Genomic DNA, 20,516 nt, shown 5'->3' with positions numbered 1-20,516 from the left:
GATTCAGCTTCTTGCTTCAGAGTCAAGGATACAAGAAAGGGGTTGTGAAATCTCCCTCCATTGCTATGGAAAGCTGCTGAGGCCTGGCATGTGTCAGGATGTCCCTTCCTGGAGGTACAGAGAGGCCATTGTGTGCAGCTGTGAAAGTAAAGCCAAGATTTCATTGGAGTTTCCAAGATGTTGGAGATGCCAGAGTCATGAGATACCTGCCAAGGAGAGCTGCTACCAGGGTATGAAGCCATCCCAGAAGAGAGAAGTGTGTTGCAATCAAGAATAAGAATGCTGAAACTAGTTGTTGATCTGAAGAGTGTTTTCACATAAGCCTTGGAGATGCAGAGTTTGGAGTTTGTCCAGATGGTTTTTTTGTCTTGCTTTGGGCCAATATTTCTTCACCATGCTCCTTTCCCTCTCTTCTGGAATGGTAATGTACATCCTGTACATTGTATGTTGGAAGTTTGTGATCTGCTGTTTGGTTTTGATGTTCTTAGGATGTTATAGGTAAGAGATTGGCATGTGTCTTAGAAGGGACTTTGAACTTTGAAACAGTGTTAAGAGTGTAATAGACTATGAGGACTTTTCAAAAGTTGGACTACATGGATTTTGCATTGTAATATTGCTACAAGCCTATGGGGCCAAGAAGTAGAATGTGGTGGTTTGAATAAGGATGGCTGACATAGGCTTATGCACTTGAATGCTTAGTCACCAGGAAGTGGCACTTTTTGAACCAATTAGAAGGCATGGCCTTGTTGGAGGAAGTGTGTCACTAAAGGTAGGCTTTTAGGTTTCAAAAGCCAGACCAGGCCCAGTGGCTTTCTGTTGCTGCTGCCTTCCAATCTGGATTTAGAACTCTCAGCTACCATGTCTGTCTGCATGCAGCCATGTTCCCTGCTAAGAGGATAAGGAATTAAGTCTATGAAACTGTAAGCAAGCCCTGATTACATGATTTCTTTTATAAGAGTTGTCATGGCCATGATGTCTCTTCACAGCAATAAGACACTGACTAAGACTAAGTAGGGTTCATAGCTGTGAAGAAACTGATCATGTTGTATTTTTTGAGGAGCATTATTTGAATTAGAAAAACAACTAAATGCTGCAGGCAGAGTTTAACAAACCATTGTAGTAGGAGCCTGGAAAAACTAGAGCTGAGAATAATGTGAACAGCAGAGGCATGATTCATAGGATTTGAGGTGGGCATGAGATAACAGGGCTCTAATAGTACCCACTCATGTGATATTCTGGCAAAGAATCTGGCTACTATACCCATGACTAGAAAATTTACATAAGGCTAAATTAAAATATAATGGGTTTTTTTTTAATCTGATGAGAGAAATTTCAAAGCAATAGAATGTTGAGTATGTGGTGTGGTTATTGCTGATTATTCTTATGCAGGTCAATAAGGAAAAAGAGCTCTAAGTGACACAGGAAGAAAAAAATGTAATTGTGCTGTCCTTCAAGAGAGCACTAGGTAACTCAATGTTATAGCAAAGCCATGTTCTAAAAAAGAGGCAGGAATTACTGGATAGAGTAGCACCATTGCAAAGAAGATGCCTGCTCTGCACTGACACAGTAGGCAAGACACTACTCACCTGAGAAAAAAGCCTAAGTGGTTTCTTGCTCTGAGGAAGCAATGACTTCAGTGTACAGAAACTACTGTAACTGTGGTCCAGGGTTATAATGTCTAATCTCTGCTGTGTAGAATTTGCTTTTATATTTAACAGAGGATAACAGAGAAGAAATTGCCTTGAAACCTCAAAAGAGACTTTGGACTTTTGAACACTGTTAACACTGTTATAAACTATGGGGACATTTGAAGTTGGAATAAATGCATTTTGCAATATGAGATGGCCACGAGCCTATGGGAAACAGAGGGGAAACGTGATGGTTTGAGCTACAGAATTCACCAAGAACCTCATGTACCTGAGCACTTGTTTCCCAGGTGGTAGCTCTCTTTGGGAAGGTTATAGACTCTCTAGACACATAACCTTGCTAAAGAAAGTACATCACTTGGGGTAGAATTGAAGCTTTCTAACCTGACTCCCATCCCCTACCTCTGTGTGAATGAAAATATGATCCCCCCGCTTCCTCCCCCTGCCACTATGGATGCTATACCTCTGGAAACAAAGACTAAAATACGTACTTCTATAAGTTGCTTTTGTCAGAAGGCTTTATCCCAGCAACATAAAAGTAACTAATGCATTAAGAAAATTAACTTACAAAGAAAACAGAAGTTATATTATGCCTCAAATCTAAGAAGTTTATACTTTGCATAGTACTAGGAAAGACTAAAATAAGAAAACCATGAAATAGTCAAAATAATTGGGTCTTAAACAAGAATGCACAAAATTATCGCAAAGCTGATTATTGGGTAGGATTGTATGGCCTCGCCCCCTAGTTTCAACAAACTTGTTCTCTTTGTGGAAACTGAGTCAAAATGGCTGTTCCCCTTTTTACTAAGTGGCTTGAAGAATTTTGTGTGTGTCTGCTGTATTAGTCAAGGTTCTCTTGAGTAAAACAACTTATAGACTGCATCTCTATAGAGAGAGAAAGAAGGGGAATTTATGAGAACGAGTTAAAGGTTGAGATCCAGCTAATCCAACAATGTCTGGCTGTGAATGGAAAGCAAAGAATCTAGTAGCCACTCAGTCCACAAGGCTGGCTGTCTCTGCTGCAATCCAGAAGAAGTAAGCTCTAATGCCAGTGAAAACATAGACTAGCAAAGCAAGGGCAAGCAGCCAAGAGCAAAAGCTTCCTTCTTCCGTGTCCTTATACAGACTTCCAAAAGAGAATGTGGCCCACATTTGAGCTGGATTAAAGATCTCAATTAAAGGTTTGTCTTCCCACCTCAAATATCCAGATTAAGAAGTAGATCTTCCTACTTCAAAATTAAGCAAAAATCCTTCATAGATGTGCTCTCCATTTTGGGGGCTTAGTTCCAGATATAATCAAGTTGTCAGCTAAGAATGCCCATTACACCCTCGCTATCTGAATATGTGTTGATGCTTCTATCTGTATCTATGCCCTTATGTTCATCTATTATTTATATCTGTTTATTTTCCTATCTGTGTCCATGTTACTTTCTGCATATATGTTCGTATCTATGTATATGGTTTCTGTCTGTGTCTGTAGTTCTTATCTATGTCAATGGTCCTTATCTATGTCTTTAAGAAGGAAACAAACTGAAGCCATTTTGAGTAAAACTTCCATTTTGAATAGGGGTCAAATAAGTTTCAGTTCCCAAGAACTCCCTGGGTAACTGACATCCCACTTGGCAGAAACAGATGTGCACCCAGGTAACTGACATCCTGGTTGGCAAGTTGAGACATGAACGCAAGGCAAGTCACCCCTCCCCACACATTTGAATAACCCAACCAATGGGAACAGGATAGGTGCACCACAAAGACCTGTTCCTAAGGAATTCCCCATCCCTACATCCCGATGGGTGGGAAAATGTAACTCAGCACAGATGTTGGTGGATTTCAGGCTTAAAAACTATAGCATTCTGGCTCAGGGTCGCAGTTCAGTTCCTGAGTCTTTTCTGTGGCCTGAGTGCAATAAATTTTCGTCATCTGCTTACCTACTAAGGTGAACGTTCAAAGATGCATCCAGCTCCTGAGTCTGTGCTGTTGTCCCTGACCTGTCAGTTTTTTGCTGCCTAATTCAAATAAAGTTCCTGCTTTTCTGGACTCTTGTGACTGTTTTGGATTTTCAGACTGTAACATGCCTATGTTCCTAATGTGTCTATGTCCCCTCTGTATCTGTTGTTCCTCTCTCTGTCTATGATCTACCTGTATGTATTGTTCCTAGCCTTGTCTGTTTGTGTCTGTGTCTATGGGTTCCATCTGTGTTTTGGGTTCCTATCTGTGTCTATGTTCCTACATATGTCTAGAGGCCCTGTCTCTGTCTATGATCACATATGTAACTATTGTTTCTATCTTTGTCTATGTCCCTATCTGTGTGTATGTTCTATCTGTGCCTATGTTAGTATCTGTGTCTATGGTTCCTATCTGTGTGTGTATGGTCCTATCTGTGTTTATTTTCCTATCTGTGTGTATGTTCTATCTATGCCTATGTTAGTATCTGTGTCTATGGTTCCTATCTGTGTGTGTATGGTCCTATCTGTGTTTATTTTCCTATCTGTGTGTATGTTCTATCTGTGCCTATGTTAGTATCTGTGTCTATGGTTCAGTGTCTATGGCTCCTTTCTGTGCCCATACTCCCATCTGTACTTATGTCCGTGTTTTTATTCATATCTATGTTCCTATTCATGCAGATAGGAATATAGACTCACACAAGGACAACAGACACAGATCGAACCAATTGAAATGGATAGAAAAATATTCACAGACAGAGCCAATTGACACAGGGAGGCAGAGGCAGAAGCCAGAGTCACAGATTAACATAGACACAGAGAAACACAGGCACACATAGGAACATAGACACAGACTAAAACCATAGACACACATAGGAACCATAGACACACGTAAGACCTAGTCATAGACTGCAGCAATAGACGTATATAGAGTCATAGATACAGACCCTGAGCCAGAACAGGAACCATAGTCACAGAAAACAAAAGGCACAGAAGGAACCACAGACGCAGAAGAGAACAACATGGAACCCTGCCTCTGACGAGATGCAAACATTTTTAATTTTGACATAAGAATCCAAACAATAAAAAAAAAAACCCTGTACAATGACTTAATTCATAATCTGCTCTTAGATCAGAATCTGTCACTTCAAGACATGTCCATTTCAAAAAAGCAGATGTGGCATCCCGGAAGAAATCTAGCCACACCCACCATCTCTTTGCAGATCCAACAGCAAATGCTAACAGGGGTCCCTGCTCCACTTCAGCCACACTACAGGCAAGCATCACCTCATTGCCCAGCCCAAGAGGGCCTTTAAACACAGCCTCACTTTTCATCTAATGCCCCCAAACAGTAATGTCTCCAAGCAACACAATCCTTCTAGTAACAGTTGTATCTCATCTTAGTGCATCCTTTCCTCTAGGGACCTAATAATGTGAGATACCCGCTTGTTTCTTTAGAACTGAAACATCTGCCTCTCCCTTCAGGAACCCTATCACAGTATCTGAGATGGCCTTCTGCACTAATGAAGCTCTTCTTTGTGCCCAAAAGCTTGCTTTCAGGGCCCCATCATCACTACCTGCTGGGATGATGCTCTAACTCTCCCAGTAAAGTTCTTCTGTAGGGTAGTTCAGGCCAGTGCCTTTCCACAGACCCTTAAGCATTGTATTATGTAAATAACATCATGATGAGGATTTTGTTTTATTGTTACATTTTTCCAGAAACTCTAGGCTTGATGAAATCTTGTGGAGAGCATGAGGAAACTAGAGTCAGTGTAGAAGCCAAGAGTCAACCCTACACGTCAATCCTTGTGAGGGAAAATTAGAGAAAGCTCATCCACTGCACAGAGGACAATCAGGACTTAGCAGGAAAACTCAGAAAGGCTTCTCTCTGTGCAGACTCCTCTACTGACAAACCCTTTCTAATTAAGACTCTCTCAAAGCCCTCAAAACCACTGATCTGCATAGACTTAGAATACAACTGATAGTTTATGATTGGCCTTATACTTTTCCGCCAACCTCAATGCAGTATATACTGAATCTCTGAACTTGTTGTCTGTGATATGTTGTTTTTTACGTTCTACGGCATTGCTTAAAATTTCTTTGCCTAATTGTGTTCTACATCAACCTAATCCCTAATTCCTTTCTATCATGAGAGCCCCAAAAGAAGAACATTTAATTGATGAATTAACAAAATCACCAGGATTCAGTATCTAGTTTGAAATTAGACATTAAAATGTATGAGAAAAATATTGGAAAGATGCAAAAGATAGACATACACATGCAAATATATGGAAATTAAAGAAACCAACTCAATTTCACTGGTCAATGAAAAGCTATGAGAAATTTAACAACAGGCTTCAAGTTAGGGGGAAACTGCAATGCGATACTATTTTAACTCTTAATATTATAGGAGGTTTGGGGGAGAGAAAAGGAACATTCCCTTCTACTGAGAATTGACTGACTCCTGGTACTTACCAGGCATCCCAAATCAACAAATGAACTTGTTTTTCTGAACAGTTTTCCAAGCATTGATCACATCCTTCAAGACAACTACCCTACTCCCTCTTTCTGAAGATATCCGAGAGAGATCCGAATGTAAACACTCAACATGAAGCAGCAGAATAGGGGAGGCCCTATGGGGGGGGGGGGTAACGAATGACAGCTGTGACGCCTCCAGGGAATAAGAAGAATGTTCGATCCCATCTGAACAGCCGGGGACAGACAGATGTGTCGGTGACATTGGGTTCCAGATTTTCCAGTGAATGCTGCTGCTACTCCTGAAGATGGATTGTGCAAGAAAAACTCAAAGGTGGAGGAGAAAAGAAACATACTGGGAATTGAGGCAGTATGGGTTCCTCCCATTCTTTTTTTTTCTCTCTCTCTCTTTTTTTAAATTAATTTATTCATATTACATCTCAGTTGTTAGCCCATCCCTTGTATCCTCCCATTCCTCCCTTCCTCCCACTTCCCCCCTACTCCCCTCCCCTATGTCTGTGTCTGAGGGGGATCTCCTCCTCCTGTATATGCTCATAGGGTATCAAGTCTCTCCTTGGTGACCTATTACCCTTCCTCTGAGTGCCACCAGGCATCTCCATCCCAGGGACATAGGATCCAGCGGGTCCTGGAAAACTACTGGCGAGTCTGGGCCCTGGGGTCCTCCGCAAACTATGGCAACAGCCAAGGAAAAAATAGGCAGTAAACCTCGAACCCCTACCCAGACTAGCCGATGGACAGGACATTCTCCACTGTTGAGTGGAGAAGGAGATCTAACTTTCCTCTCATTCTTAAGCAATGCTTTTGGGACAAGCAGTGGGAGTGGCTGGCATGCAAATAGGCAGCCCCAGTGCTGGGATAAAGATTGGGGGTCTGAGTTATTCATGCAACCATAGCTGTAAATATGGCTAAAACAGCAGAAAATAAGGAGGGAACTCCACCCAAGTTCCACGAGCTCACTTCAGTGCTATAATTAGGAGAGTTTCCTTTTAACCCCTTGAAAATTATAAAGACTGTGTCTTACTTTTTGTTTTTGGAAGCAGGGTCTCACTATGTAGCTCTGGCTGTCCTGATGTAGACCAAACTGGCTTCGGATTCAAATATGTCCACCTGCCTCTGTCCCCAAGTGCTTGAATTAAAGGAATGTAACCCATCTGGCTCTTACTTAATTTCCTACTGCTATGCAGAGACACCATGAAGAATGCAACTTACAAAAGAGCCTACAGACTCAGAGAATACATCCATGACCATCATAGCAAGGAGCACGGCAACAGTCATGGCCGGTGTCAGAGCGGTAGTGAGACCTTACGTCTTGGTCCACAAGGGCAAGGCAGGACTAACTGGAAATGGTATGAGCTTTTGAAACCTGTAGTGACAGGTCTCCTTCAACAAGCCACACCTCCTAACCTTCCCAAACGGTTCCACAAACCGGGGACCAGGTGTCATCAAATATACAAGTATATGTAAGTATGAGTTGACATGCTTACATCGTACAGTGGCCTAGAGTGGACATTCCCATTGCAGATGGGAAGACTAGGAAGATAGCAACAAAAGCTCAGGCCAAGACTGAAACCTGGCAGGGAAAAGACAAAACTACAGCTCTCTGTTCAGCTCTATCTTACACTCCTGCTGGCATTATTCGTCTCTTATCAGACTTAGAAAAGCCCATTATTCCAGCTTTGTTTCCAGAAACATATGTAAATTCTCTTGGGCTGATTCCATTTTAAACTCAGTCATGTTCTTTCCTCTCCAAAGTTCATATTTTCCTGTGTTTTTGCTCCATTCACTCCCCGTTAGTCTGGCCAAGGTCAGTAAGCCTGAATGTTGTGCTACCCTTCATCTTCCTCCACCAAACAACTTAGTCTTTCTTTCATTCTTAAATTCAGACCCACTCAAGCTTAAGGCAGAGGCAGACTCTTTGTAGATTATCAGTTCCCAGTAGGGTCTCTATGCCCTTTAGGTGAGGCAGGCCCCCACTATCCACATTTCTCTTGGCTTCTGGGCAGCCACACTTCCAGAAGAGTGTTCTCTTCGTCTCTGCTTACAGCGTTCCAAAGCTTCTTGAGCTTTAGTTCCAAACCCACCCACATAGCTCTACTAAACTAACCCGAAAGCCTATAAACTATGTGGTTTCCAACACCCGCTTCTCAATAACCAGTTTTCTACATTGGTTATTTTTCTTGTTACTGTGCTCAAATACCTGTCAAGAAGCTACATAAGGAAGGTTAAGGTTAAGGGAAGGGCGTATTCTGGCTTAGAGTGTGAGGATACAAACCATCATGGCAGGGAAAGCATGGCGGTAATAGCGCCTGGAGCTACACACTCACATGTATCCCAATCAGAAAACAGAGAAAAGGAATGCCAACCCTCAGGCAGTACTATGTGGACCCTCAAAAATTTGCTACACCAAAAGGTTTTGGACTAGGGATTTTGATTTTCAAGCTAAAACAGATTATGAAGTCCCCGACACAGAAGCAGGAGCAAAGCAGAAGCTCAGGAAATTATCAGCAAGAAACCTTTCAAGAATGAGAAGGTACACTTTAACATACAGGGTACTAGTAAGTCAACTCTCAGGGAGACCCACTCTGACCCCTCAGCACATCCATCCATCCCCACAGACATGAAGCTCCTTGTGGGCAGGAACCTCAAATCCTAGTGCTTGGAACAAAAGGAGTGGTTAGTTGAAATGTTAATTGAAGAATACATTGACATTCATTGACGACTCTCTGATGCTGGCCATGGTGGTGCATACCTTGAATCCCAGCCCTCCAGAGGGAGAGGCAGATAGATCTCTATGAGTTCAAAGCCAGCCTGGTCTACAAAGTGAGTCCAGGACAGCCAGGGCTGTGTTACACAGAGGAACCCTGTTGTGGGAAAGCAAAAAAGGAAAAGAAGGAGGATGAGAAGAAGGAGGAGGAGGAGGAGGAAGAAGAAGAAGAGGAGGAGGAAGATTCTAAAATTTTAAATTTTCCTCCTTAAATGGTTTTGATTGAATGTCTAAATAAACAAATGAGAAAAATTCTCCAGTTTATTTCCTTATATTCAAAGTAACAATAGAGTCATGGGCCTCTGTGGAATATAGAACAGAAGAGAGAAAAACATAATTAAGCAACAAAGTCACCAAACAAATTAGGTCACCAACTCAGTCTTGGATTCTTTTACTAGTAACTCCTTTACCAGACATCACCCTTTTACTGTGTACTCTGTATAGGAAGAGATGCAGCACTGTTATCCACTCATAAAAGCCGAACTCGACAAAGGAGCTTATCTTCATGAGAAGCCAAACACTGAAAAGACACCTGGGGTGCTTAAATGAGACTCTGTAAGAGTCTGTGAAGGAAAAGGAAATTTGTTTTACTAGCCACTTTGAGCAAAACTTAAAAAAAAAAAGTCATTTCAACTCATTTTCAATTAAATATCTTATTTCTCAGAATCACAGAACAACTCATCGTTGAAAATAGACATCTTCTTATTATGATTAATAGTTGTCCTAAATAATTTACAAAGCTAAAAGAAACATCACTTAAGGGTCAAACACTTCACATGTCCACTTACCAGGCTTCCTAACATTGGAATTTGATTTTAAAACATTACATTTAGACTGGGAAAGTGGTTCAGTGTTGAGTGACTGCTTCACATATGCAAGGCCCTGTTTTCCAGCCCCCAGCTCTAAAAGAGATAAATATCACAGCCTGCTTTCTGAGATGTGAGTAGAAGTAGTGACTGAAGCTGAGGATAAGGGAACCAATGTGGGTAATAACAGCGCAAGGCCTTTGTAATTGGGTAGCTAAGAAACTGAGGCTGCTTGCTTCTCTGTCTCTGTCCTGTCCCCATCCCTATCCTGTCCCCATCCCCCCTCCTTCCCTGCTCCCTCTCTCCCTCCCTCCCTCCTCCCACGTGTGTGTGTGTGTGTGTGTGTGTGTGTGTGTGTGTGTGTGTGTGTGTTGCTGGGAGCGAAACACAGGCCCTTGAGCATGGTTGGAGCTATGCAATACCCCCATTCAATAGATTCATTGTTTAAAGAAGATTCGTCGAAAATGATCACTCTTAGGGACAGTGGTATTTTCAAAGCAACTGTCACAGTCTCATTCCTATATGAACTCATTAGAGAGAAAGGAACACTGGCACCTATGTGCAGCTTTGTCCCAGCACAGATGCAGAGCCAGGAATGGAACCTACAGACCTGGTGCCAAAGGAAAGATTTGTACTTATTTTTCAAAACCCAGGAGGGCATTTCCATTTTTAATTATATGTATGATATAAAGTTAATATGTATATCTTCTTTGTGTGTCTCTATTATAATATTAAAATTTTACTGTCTGTTAAGGTTATCATAGGAAAAATTAAAAATTTAAATTGTTAGCATGAATTTTGGCATTAATCCTTGTATTATACAATTCCAGTTTTAAAATCTAAATATAAGAACACTTAGCTTATATGCAAAATCATCAAACTTACAAAACTTATATTTCATTGTTCACACATGAATATTTATTTTTCTCTTAGAAAAATAAAGGAAATATTATATTTACAAAAGAGTTCTACCCATGTTTTTACTTTTTCTTTCTTACTATATTCTATGGACATCCTTGACCTTTGGCTTATTGGTAAATCAGAAAAGACTTAAACAAGAACCTATGAACAGCTCCCCTTTTTGTACATGTGTGTGTGTTCATAAATTTGTGATGTTTGTGTGTACATACATGTAAAAGTCAAAGGCTGACACAAGTGTCTTCTTCAATCATTCATTCTCCATCTTCTTTTTTTTATTGATATGTATGACTATGTGCCTGCACATGTATATGTATACCACATGCACACCTGTTGCCCACCGAGGCCAGGAGAGGGTTCCAATGTTCTAGAACAGTAATTGTAGACAGTTGTGACCCACCATGTGGGTGCTGGGAACCAAACTGGAGTCCTCTGCAAGAGCAGCAATCACTCTTAATTGCTGAGCCATCTTTCCAGCCAGCCTCCCACACATACACAATATTTCTTTGAGACATGGTATCTCATCAAACCTGGAGCTTGCTATTTTGGCTAGACCATCCGGCCCGCTAGCTCAGGGGTCCTCCTGTCTCCCTTTCCCAGTGCTATGGTCCTGCCCAATAGCCTCACTTTTCTCTTGTGTCATGGTTTTCAATTGTCAGCTTGTATAGAGAAGCAGCAAAAACAACAAGGAAAGCACCGGTGGCCCATGGCTATTGGTGTTTCTTAGAACACCATTGTCCATTTTTGAAACAATTCTGATTCTGAGGGAAAGCAAACCTCTCAGGGTTATCAACTCCCTACCTCATCATAAACATGACATTAGTTGTGTGTTCCCATTAGTTTTTTGATTCGTTCCCATGCGTCATGTGTCTGTTACAACTCTGCGACTCAGGGCTTTGCAAAGGTTATATACAAAGGGAGTGGCAAAGGATAGAAGACACATACGTGCATGTATCTCTCTTCTTCTTACACACATTCTCCATTTCCTCACCGGACTCACAAAACACCAAGTCAAAACTTAAGTTATCAGATAAGTGAACAGATGAAGAAAATTTGATATACATATATAATGAAAATTATTCAGCAGCCTCTCAAAATGAATAAAGGTCTGCCACTTGGATGTAGAGGCAATCTAAGTGAAATAAATCAAGCTCAGAAAGATAAGTTCTATGTGGTGTCACATGTAGAATTTAAAATGGGCAAGCTTATAAAATCAGAAAGGATGTGGTTGATAAGGGCTGGAGACAGGAAAGAGAATAGAGAGGTGATGGTCAAAGTTTCAGTTCTACAAGGTAAATGAGCATTGAAGGTTGAGTATGCAGTATGCTGATTATGTCTAGCCACATTATATTGGGCATTTGAAGTCATTTAAGGAGGCAGGTCTCAAGGGTCCCATACCACAGACATTACTCTGTGTGCTTCAGTGTCTGCACATAAAAGACTCAGAAAGGGGGGTGAAACCACTTTGACTTCTTTGTATCACCTGATGCAAACCCAGTGACCATTTATGACCACTTTCAAAATATCTTTTTCTGGAAATGAAATACACACAGCTGCTCTGTCATCTTCTTACTTCCCTGGGGTTTCATCTCCAAAGTGCAGACTTCCAACCCAATACAGGGAAGCCTTTATTGCTTTTCTGATGATCTGGGAGATGAGCTCTCTTAGCAGGTTGACTCTTCCTGCTCCAAGAAAGAGCAGGATCTAAACCTGGAAATAAAAACATTGTCACTATCTTCTTGTCACACAAACAACATCAGAAAGATCCCGAGCCCTTCTAAGCCAGTGGTTCTTAAGTTTGAATGATATGGTGACTAACCAGACGGGCTGGTGAATGGGCCTATGGCTTCTCTAAGAACAACTGTCATAGCTGTCTGATAGGTCCTCCAATAACGGAACAAATACTATGATTTCAAAACAAATAAATAGGGCTCACAAAGACTGAAGACAATCAGGAAGCCTGCATGGGTGTGACCTAAGCCCTCTACATATATGTTATGGCTGTGTAAGCTTGTTTGGTTTTTTGTTTGTTTGTTTGTTTGTTATGAGATTCCTCACAGTGGGAGTGGACATTGATTATGAAGCTTTTGCCTGCTTTGGGGACCCCTTTTCTCTTACTGGGTTGTCTCCTGCAGCCTTAATATAATGAGAGGTGCCTATTCTTGATATGCCGCATTTGGTTGTTATCCCCAGGGAGGTCTGCTCTTTTCTGAAGAGAAAGGGAGGAGAAGTGGATTAGGAGGGGCCAGGGAAAGGAACTGAAGAGAGAAGGGAGGAGAAACTAGGATCTGGATAGGATGTATGGAAGAATAAATAATCTTTCCAGTCATTGTTAAATAGAATGAAAGCATTCATACCTCTAACTCTAAAATTTATCTTCTGACCTCACAAGTTTTATTAAGTGAATTTCAGTGAGTAATGATCATGCTAGTATCTATTCTTGTTTTGTTCTTAGGGCTTTTTTATTTTACGTATTATGGTTACAGGGAGTGCCACCGTGTGCATGTGGAATTCAGAAGACAATTCAGAAGCTGGCTCTGTCCTTCTGCCTTGTGAGTTCTGGGGCTCAGACTTAGGCTTGTTCAGCAAGCACTCTTACATGCTGAACCATCTCAGTGGCCCCAGTATGCATTCTTAAACATCAAACGTATGCCTAGCATCAGCACACTGAATCTCTTTTTGGGTCTTCATATTTAGAAGTTTAGGCATAGCTCTTTATTTTTAGCTTGGCAATTTTGGAAAGGGTCTGAGTTTTTCAGTTCAGTGTGACATAGAATTAAAGAAATTGCATTGCATTAAAAGAAAAATGCATCTAAAATTTACTTTCACAAAGCCAGGTGTGGTGGTGTGTATACATATAACCCCTGCATTCCAAAGCTGAGACAGGAGGGTCACAAGTTCAGGACCAGCCTAGGACAGATAATAAGATTCTGTCTCAAAAGAAATTTATTTTCACATAAATTTATGGATTTTCCAAAAATTTAAAAATAAGCAGTAAATATAAAGTTAATTTTTCTAAGCACACTCATAATCACGTAGCTATGGTTTCTACTAATTATGTACACTTCTTGTTAAGCTAAAACTATGTGTTAAAATTTACAATGGAAGCATCTCTTACCATTTCTATGGTAGTATAGTAAAAAATCAATATGCCTGAGACTAATAAATATCTTTTTCTATGACACAGAAAGTAAATGATATTATGATTTAATAAATGTGCCACATATTAGTTTCCTAAAATGTATGATATACATTAATATCCAAAGAAAATATGAAAGTATTTTCATTTAGTTAAGGATTTGAAACTGCAAATTATTAAGTGTGTGTGTGTTTAAATTTGGTTTTAATTAATTTCACACTTCATACATTTTTATGTTTAGCTAAGCAGGGTTGGTTGGTTTTTTTCGTGAAGTGACAACATATGTTTCTTTCAATGCCTGCCACTATTTGGCTCTCTGAAATTTATTTCCTCAGTTGCATCGGTTAATAAGATAAAAACAATTTTTTTTGCTGTGACATATCTTTGGATGAGGTTACTTTTTAAGACTCAATGTTCCACTTATTAATTAAGCATGGTCTTAGAAACGACCCTTCCCAGAAACTCGTGTTAATGATGTTTTGTCTTCCTCTCAGAAATATGAAGAGCACTACTGTGCTGTATGGACTTACAAACCATTTGGCCAAAATTAACAAAATGAGTAAATTGTTGGAGTTAGTGAATAGTTGCTATTTAACATGAAGGGAAGCGAAGGCCACCATGGGAAATGGAGAGTGTTTGTCACTGGTAGAGAGTGCAGAAATGGAGCACCTATGTTCTTCATCATTTAACTGGCCTGTTTTTTCCTAATCCTTACTGTTTTTAAAATTGCCAGTATTATTAGTATGCCCGGATAGCCATCAATCAAGACACAGACACTTGTTATATTGTAAAACAGCCTTAGTTAACCTGGGGCAGGGCAGACATTAATCCTCTAAACTACTTCCCACAGTGGGGCAGATATGGGATCCCTGCCCCAATGCTGTGCCATCTGCTTCTACCAATTTCCATCGAGCTACCTCCCATCCATAATCCCAAATACTTGCTAATGTTCTTCATCTGGACCAGATTCTCCATCCACACCGGCCATGTGTTTCTCTTTCACAGTGACCTTCCTTTCCTCCTCGGGTCTTTCTCCCTCCTTTTCTTCTTCCCTGGATTCCCCTCTTTCTTCCTTGGGACCCTTAGCCACACCTATCTCATCTCTCCTGGCCAAGTGGGATGGCTTTTTATTAATTAGCATCAAAGTACATCAGACCATCACCCAACAATTCCCATTAATACAGCACCACATCCCCCAGCTCGGCTCCTCCATCACAGATACTCAGTCACAGATGACAGCCTCAGTATCTCATCTGCTACTTAAAAACAACCCCAAATGCAAGAAGCTCAGCACACTAAATCAACCCAGCTACGACCCCGTTCTCCGGCCCAAGCCTTCTCCCAACTATCCTAGTAAACATCAACGCTTAACCCTCTAAGTAAGCTTTCACTGGGTCCCTCTTTTTGTCTTGGTGTTTCTAGTTTGACTTCCCCTGATCATGTGGTGTTTATGTCACACACACGGAATGTAACTACACCATCCCAAAGGTTACCATGCAAACGCTAAGAAAGTATTGTAGAACTATGCAATTAAGCTCAGAATTTTCCACATGAAGACGGATTGATTCTGTCACATTGAGTTTCTTCTGGAGAGTCAAGACTCTTCAGACTCTCCTAGTGAAGCAGCTTGTTGGAGTCATCCCACGACTTCCCTGACTGTGGTATGACTGTGGCTTCGGGCAGTCGCCATCTCCTCTTTACCTCTCCTTGGGTCCCAACACTTGCAAGCATCTTGCACACACATAAATGATGCAGTGAGGTATTGGATTCCTCTAAGTACGTGACTAGTTGGTGTGCTTACAGAAAGACAGGCTGTGGGGAAAAATCCCACTCTGTATTTTAGAAAGCGAACAACAACCTGAGAACGTGATGGCCAACAAGCGGCCCAGAGTCTGTCTTCATTAGCTTTTCCACAAACCCACTGGAATGCACATTAGATGAGAAGTTCCTATGGCTACTGCCTGGTACCCAAACGTGAGTAATAGAAAGCTATCTGGGGCATAGATGAATTGCCCTAGGAGCCCCAGTTAGAACTATTCATTCTAAAGACGAAGTGAGAAAGAAAAGACATGCCGTTGTCCTCACAGCCAGGGTTTCTTACACCTACAAGCTATTTCATTAGTAGAATCTGAAGAGTTTTAACTCACCAGAAGAAATGTAATATAATAGAATCTGTCTTCCTCTAAAAATATCATGAGCTTAATTGCCTAGTTATATAATGCTTTCTTAGCATTTGCATGGTGACCTTTTGGGATGGTTGCAGTTACTTTCCATGTGTGATATAAACACCGATTCACAGTGCAAGGCAGGAGTCTCACTCAACTTGCACTGATGATCCGTACATTGCTATCTGGAGTTTCCTTTGACAGTCTACTCCTCTGCCCTGCCTGCCTGACTCTTCTCTTACCCGTTCCCCACTGTTACTGTGGGGTTTTTTTGTTTTGTTTTATTGTTGTTGTTGCTCTGCCTTGCTTAGTTTTTAGTACAAGGCCTTGCTGTCTATTCCAGGCTAACTTGCAGCTCACTATGTAGTCTAGGCTGGACTCAAAGTCACAATTGTCTTGCCTAAAACCTTTCTAGTGCTATGTGAGTCGACACACCCAGTTCCACTAAATCTTAACATCTCCCAAGTCTTCTTTGGGCCTCATATGATGTCCTTTTAATCTCACTGGCCTAGGAAACTCCAGTGCAGTGGTTAAACCATACATTTGGACTCCAATTTTTCGGCAATTTGGCTGCTCACAATTGTACCTCAAATCGAGAACAGTTCATAATGTAGTCTCATATCAGTAAGACCTTCAGTGAAGATAAAATTGTAACCTGGTCAGAGATTGATTCCATTAATTCCTGAGAGCCCCTTGAAGATGTGTCCTTGCTCTGAGGAGCATAGAGCTGAAGAGAAAAGCCAGAGCTCACCAGCTCACCATTTAGTGAAGCTCACAGACAAAGTCTCTCTAAGCCAAGGGAAAACAGGAAGTGCAGAGAATACAAGAGAAAGGAGGCGGGTGAAGGTGGGGAGATCACAAACAGAGGCGGGGCAGAAGACCTGCAGGCCTCAGCTGAGTTGGATTGCTGCCTGCCACATGCATTCCAGTTAGTCTGACTAATTCAGAATTGGGAAGTGGATGACACAGTCACGCAGCCGGCATGTGAGCATGGCTGAGATGGGGAGGGAGCTGTGAAGTGAAGTTTGCATGAAAGCACTTGCCATTAAGTCTGACTAGGTGAGTTCCATCCCCTGGGCCTAAGTAAGGTGGAAGGAAGGCTCCAGTTCTTGCAAGTTGTCTTCTTACCTCCACATATGTACAGTGCCACATGCACTCCAGTGCCATCCCATGTACATACATTCATACATGCAATGAAGTGTGATTTGTTTAAAAAAAAATCTTCGCAGCTAAATGATTAAAACTCTGGTTATAGAGAGTCACAATGTTCCAGATCACAAGCAGAATTATCTTGGGTCATCTCTATCCCCCTCAGTAGCCATTAATAAGACACCTCTGTGTCTGTCTGACCTACCATCCTTTCAACTATCAAGTAAAGCTGACAGGCAACCCCAGAAGCTTAGAATGCCATCAGGTGATCGCTAGCACAGTTCTGCACACTGTGCTGTGACACACCTAATGCTCCTACCAATGTGTTTAGGAAATATCTCGATTTGTGGCCTTCTTCTGTCACCGACTATGGAAGTGCATATCACTGCTACCACCCTGGAACATGCATGTCTAGGAGCAGCCTGAGTCCAGGCATGATCCGAAGCCTTTGCCATATGTATTTAGCTCAGAATGATTCATTTAAAAATCCCTTCATACCTGAGAAGAGCTGGCAGAGAGAGGCGAATATGATGAAAACATGTATGACATTCTTAAAGAACTAATACAATGTTTTTAAAAAAGATATAATACAGAAACACATTCCGTTATTTGTAAGAACATGCCATATGCTGCAGTTAGTTTAGAAGTATAGGGCCTAATAAGTGTTTATTATTAACCCTATAATTATTACAGTGGTATTTTCTAACCCACTAGCAATCAATGAGGACACAGGCACCTGTTATATTTTTAAATAGCTTTGGTTCACCTAGGGCAGGGCAGATATTAGTCACTAAACTACTTCCTGTATTGGGGCAGGTATCCCATACCCTGCACCTCTCCTACTTGACCTGTTGGCTTTTTATTGGTCAAACAGGAATAAGTTCTTAGTAAGAGTACAAACATTTGGGGTACATGAGTCTGCTTATTTGGGCAGCAACAAGACCAACCCCCAACAGTTATATATTAAGGATATTTCAATTTTTTATAGAAGCACTCACTACTATGTGATATTTTATCATAAAACTTCTCACATACATTAAATCTAAAGGCTACACAAGAAGAAGTTGAAATGTTTATGTAATCATGAAGCAAGGGGATGTTTTATAAAGATTATTACATCAAAGAAACGGTGAGAGATGACTTGATATCATGTAAAAAGAAAAGTACCATACACCTTATTAGAAAACAAATGAGAAACAGCCTCTCATTAATAGCCTCTGGGTTTTATGCTTCTGACATAATCTGTCACCTTCCCACACACACAACTGTGGGACTGTGGGACCAGACAGAGTCTTATCTACTTGAGTCTCTGACTGATCATAATGTGAGAAATAAGTTTTGAGCAGAGGCTGGTTGTCAGTGTGGCAGATCCTAGCATATGCTAACTGACTATAAAGACAGGAGCTAGATGTGGTGTGTCATCATTTATATGACATTATTTATAAGATTATTATATAATGATGCAGACAACATATGTGCATAGACGATATCGACTCCAAGGTTAGTGACAGCCGGGCAGGACACTCCGGTCACAGGCCCTGAGACCAATGAGACTGTTAGGCATGATACGGTGTCTATTGACATTGTTACCCAGGATAATTTGGCAAGCGGAGACTACTAATCAATTTATAATCCTAGGACTAGAGAGCATGCAATTTTAATGTTGAATATTAGTTTCCTTGTTTCAAATACTTTTTTTACATAAAACAAATTAGCTTATTAACAATTGACCAACAAAATAAAGAGGGTGAGGAAGCTCAGTAGGTAAAGGCACTTGTCTCAAAGGAATTACACCTGAATTGGATCCCTGGCACCCATGTAAAGGCAGACAGAGAAAGAAAGCCTAACAAAGTTGTTTTTTGCCTCCACATCTGCACTACAACATTGCCCCTGTACCTCTATCCCCAGACAGACAGCAAGAAAAATTAATTTTTTAAGAATAGTAAACTGGAAAGATGAAATAACAGAGTCCAGAAACTCAAAACTGAGAATTAGAACAACTATTTTACAGCTGCTTCTTAACCACAACCAATAAAAGATAAAATGAAAAAATTTTTCTTAGCAACAAAGGTCAACTCAAGAGAGTCTTTTGATAAGAACTAGAGTAATCTGGGTCCTTACACCCATTGTGAAAAAATATCTCTGAAACACTCCCTAAAAATAAGAGGGTTAGACCACTGGTTAGTGCATCTCTGCACATCCTTCTAATTAAACCAATGATTCTTGAGAGAAAACAAAAGAAGTGACTGTCTAACCACAGCCTAATGGAGGCAAGGGGCCTCCAGTGAAGTCAGTAAAGGAGGCAGAAAGGAAGGAGAAAACAGCAAATCAGAGATTGTGTCCACAGAACCACCCTAAGAATGTCTGTGATCAAATTATGGTGCACCCGAGTTCATATGAAAGTCAATCCCCACTCTCCACTCTGCACTCAACCATAGAGACTGTCCTGCCCATTGGTTAGATCTGGTTCAGGGTTAGAAGTTTACTGCACATATTGTCCTTGGCTGGTGCCATAGTTTGAGCAGAACTTCCAGGCCCATATTTGACCATGTCCCCTGGATGGGGAGACCTGGTGGCCCTCAGATGAAGGATAGCAGGCTACCAAGAAGAGACTTGATACCCTATGAGCATATACAGGGGGAGGAGGTCCCCCTCAGGAACAGTCATAGGGGAGGGGAGTAGAGGGTAAGTGGGAGGGATGGAGGAATAGGAAAGTACAGGGGATAGGATAACAATCGAGATGTAATATGAATGAATTAATTTAAAAAATTAATAAAAAAAGAATGTCTTTGAAACTGACTGGAATGAAGAAATAAGAATCCATTGATGTATCTGGCCTGAGAGAGAGATGCGAGAATGCCATATCCACTTACAAAATGCCCTGAATCCAGAGTGGTCTCCAAAGAGGGCCCATCTTTCCACACCTACTTCAGACATAGATTTTCAAGTCAAAGAAATGGCCTTCCAAAGAGCAGATAAGGGGTCCGGAAGTCCTGATTCTACCTCTCCTGCTCCCAAGTGTTGGGATTGCAAGCATGTGCCAACACACTCTACTCCATCAAGATTTTTAAAGACTTCCACCAATGCTTGAGCCTAGAGCAGATGAGATGTTCCCACAGTGTGGTTCACAGCTGTGATATGATGTTTTTTTACTCCTCTCAAGTGCAATGAGAGAAATGAAGATGGAGCAGCCATCTTGATATGGATTCAACCTAAAGAACTGTTCAGTGTCTGATGGGAGACTTTCCTAACTTTGTAATATTAAAATCATATCACATTTATCCAATGGTAGTGAAAATAAACAGTAGCTTTCCTTGTTGTTACTAATAGGGTTTTTTTGTGTGTGTCACATTAAGTTTATCAATTTTATATTATCCAAAAGTCCAAAGCTTCTTCTAAACTCAAGGTGATTTCATGTGAACTTTTGCTGTCAAAAATAAGTTGAAGACCAGATAGTTTAGTTTTACAATAAAGCTTAGTTGTTTAGGGA

General features: G+C 41.0%; 1 protein-coding gene across 5 annotated transcripts in view; it reads left to right on the top strand.

Moving 5' to 3' along the window:
• Positions 1-288: 288 nt before the first annotated feature.
• Positions 289-20,516, top strand: part of RXFP1 (relaxin family peptide receptor 1) — a 128,710-nt gene continuing 108,482 nt past the window's right edge. For all 5 annotated transcript variants that reach the window (XM_084769684.1, XM_084769686.1, XM_084769685.1 and 2 more), the window contains exon 1: positions 289-421. In XM_084769684.1, coding sequence (XP_084625810.1) covers positions 395-421 — 27 coding nt within the window. In that variant the 5' untranslated portion in view covers positions 289-394. The remainder of the gene's footprint in view (positions 422-20,516) is intronic.

Source organism: Acomys minous (genome assembly GCF_964271855.1).
Source record: "Acomys minous genome assembly, chromosome: 19".
In the NCBI taxonomy this organism is placed as follows: domain Eukaryota; kingdom Metazoa; phylum Chordata; class Mammalia; order Rodentia; family Muridae; genus Acomys; species Acomys minous.
The sequence above is the reverse complement of the archived record's forward strand: the minus strand, read 5'-3'. Positions and strand labels throughout refer to the sequence as shown.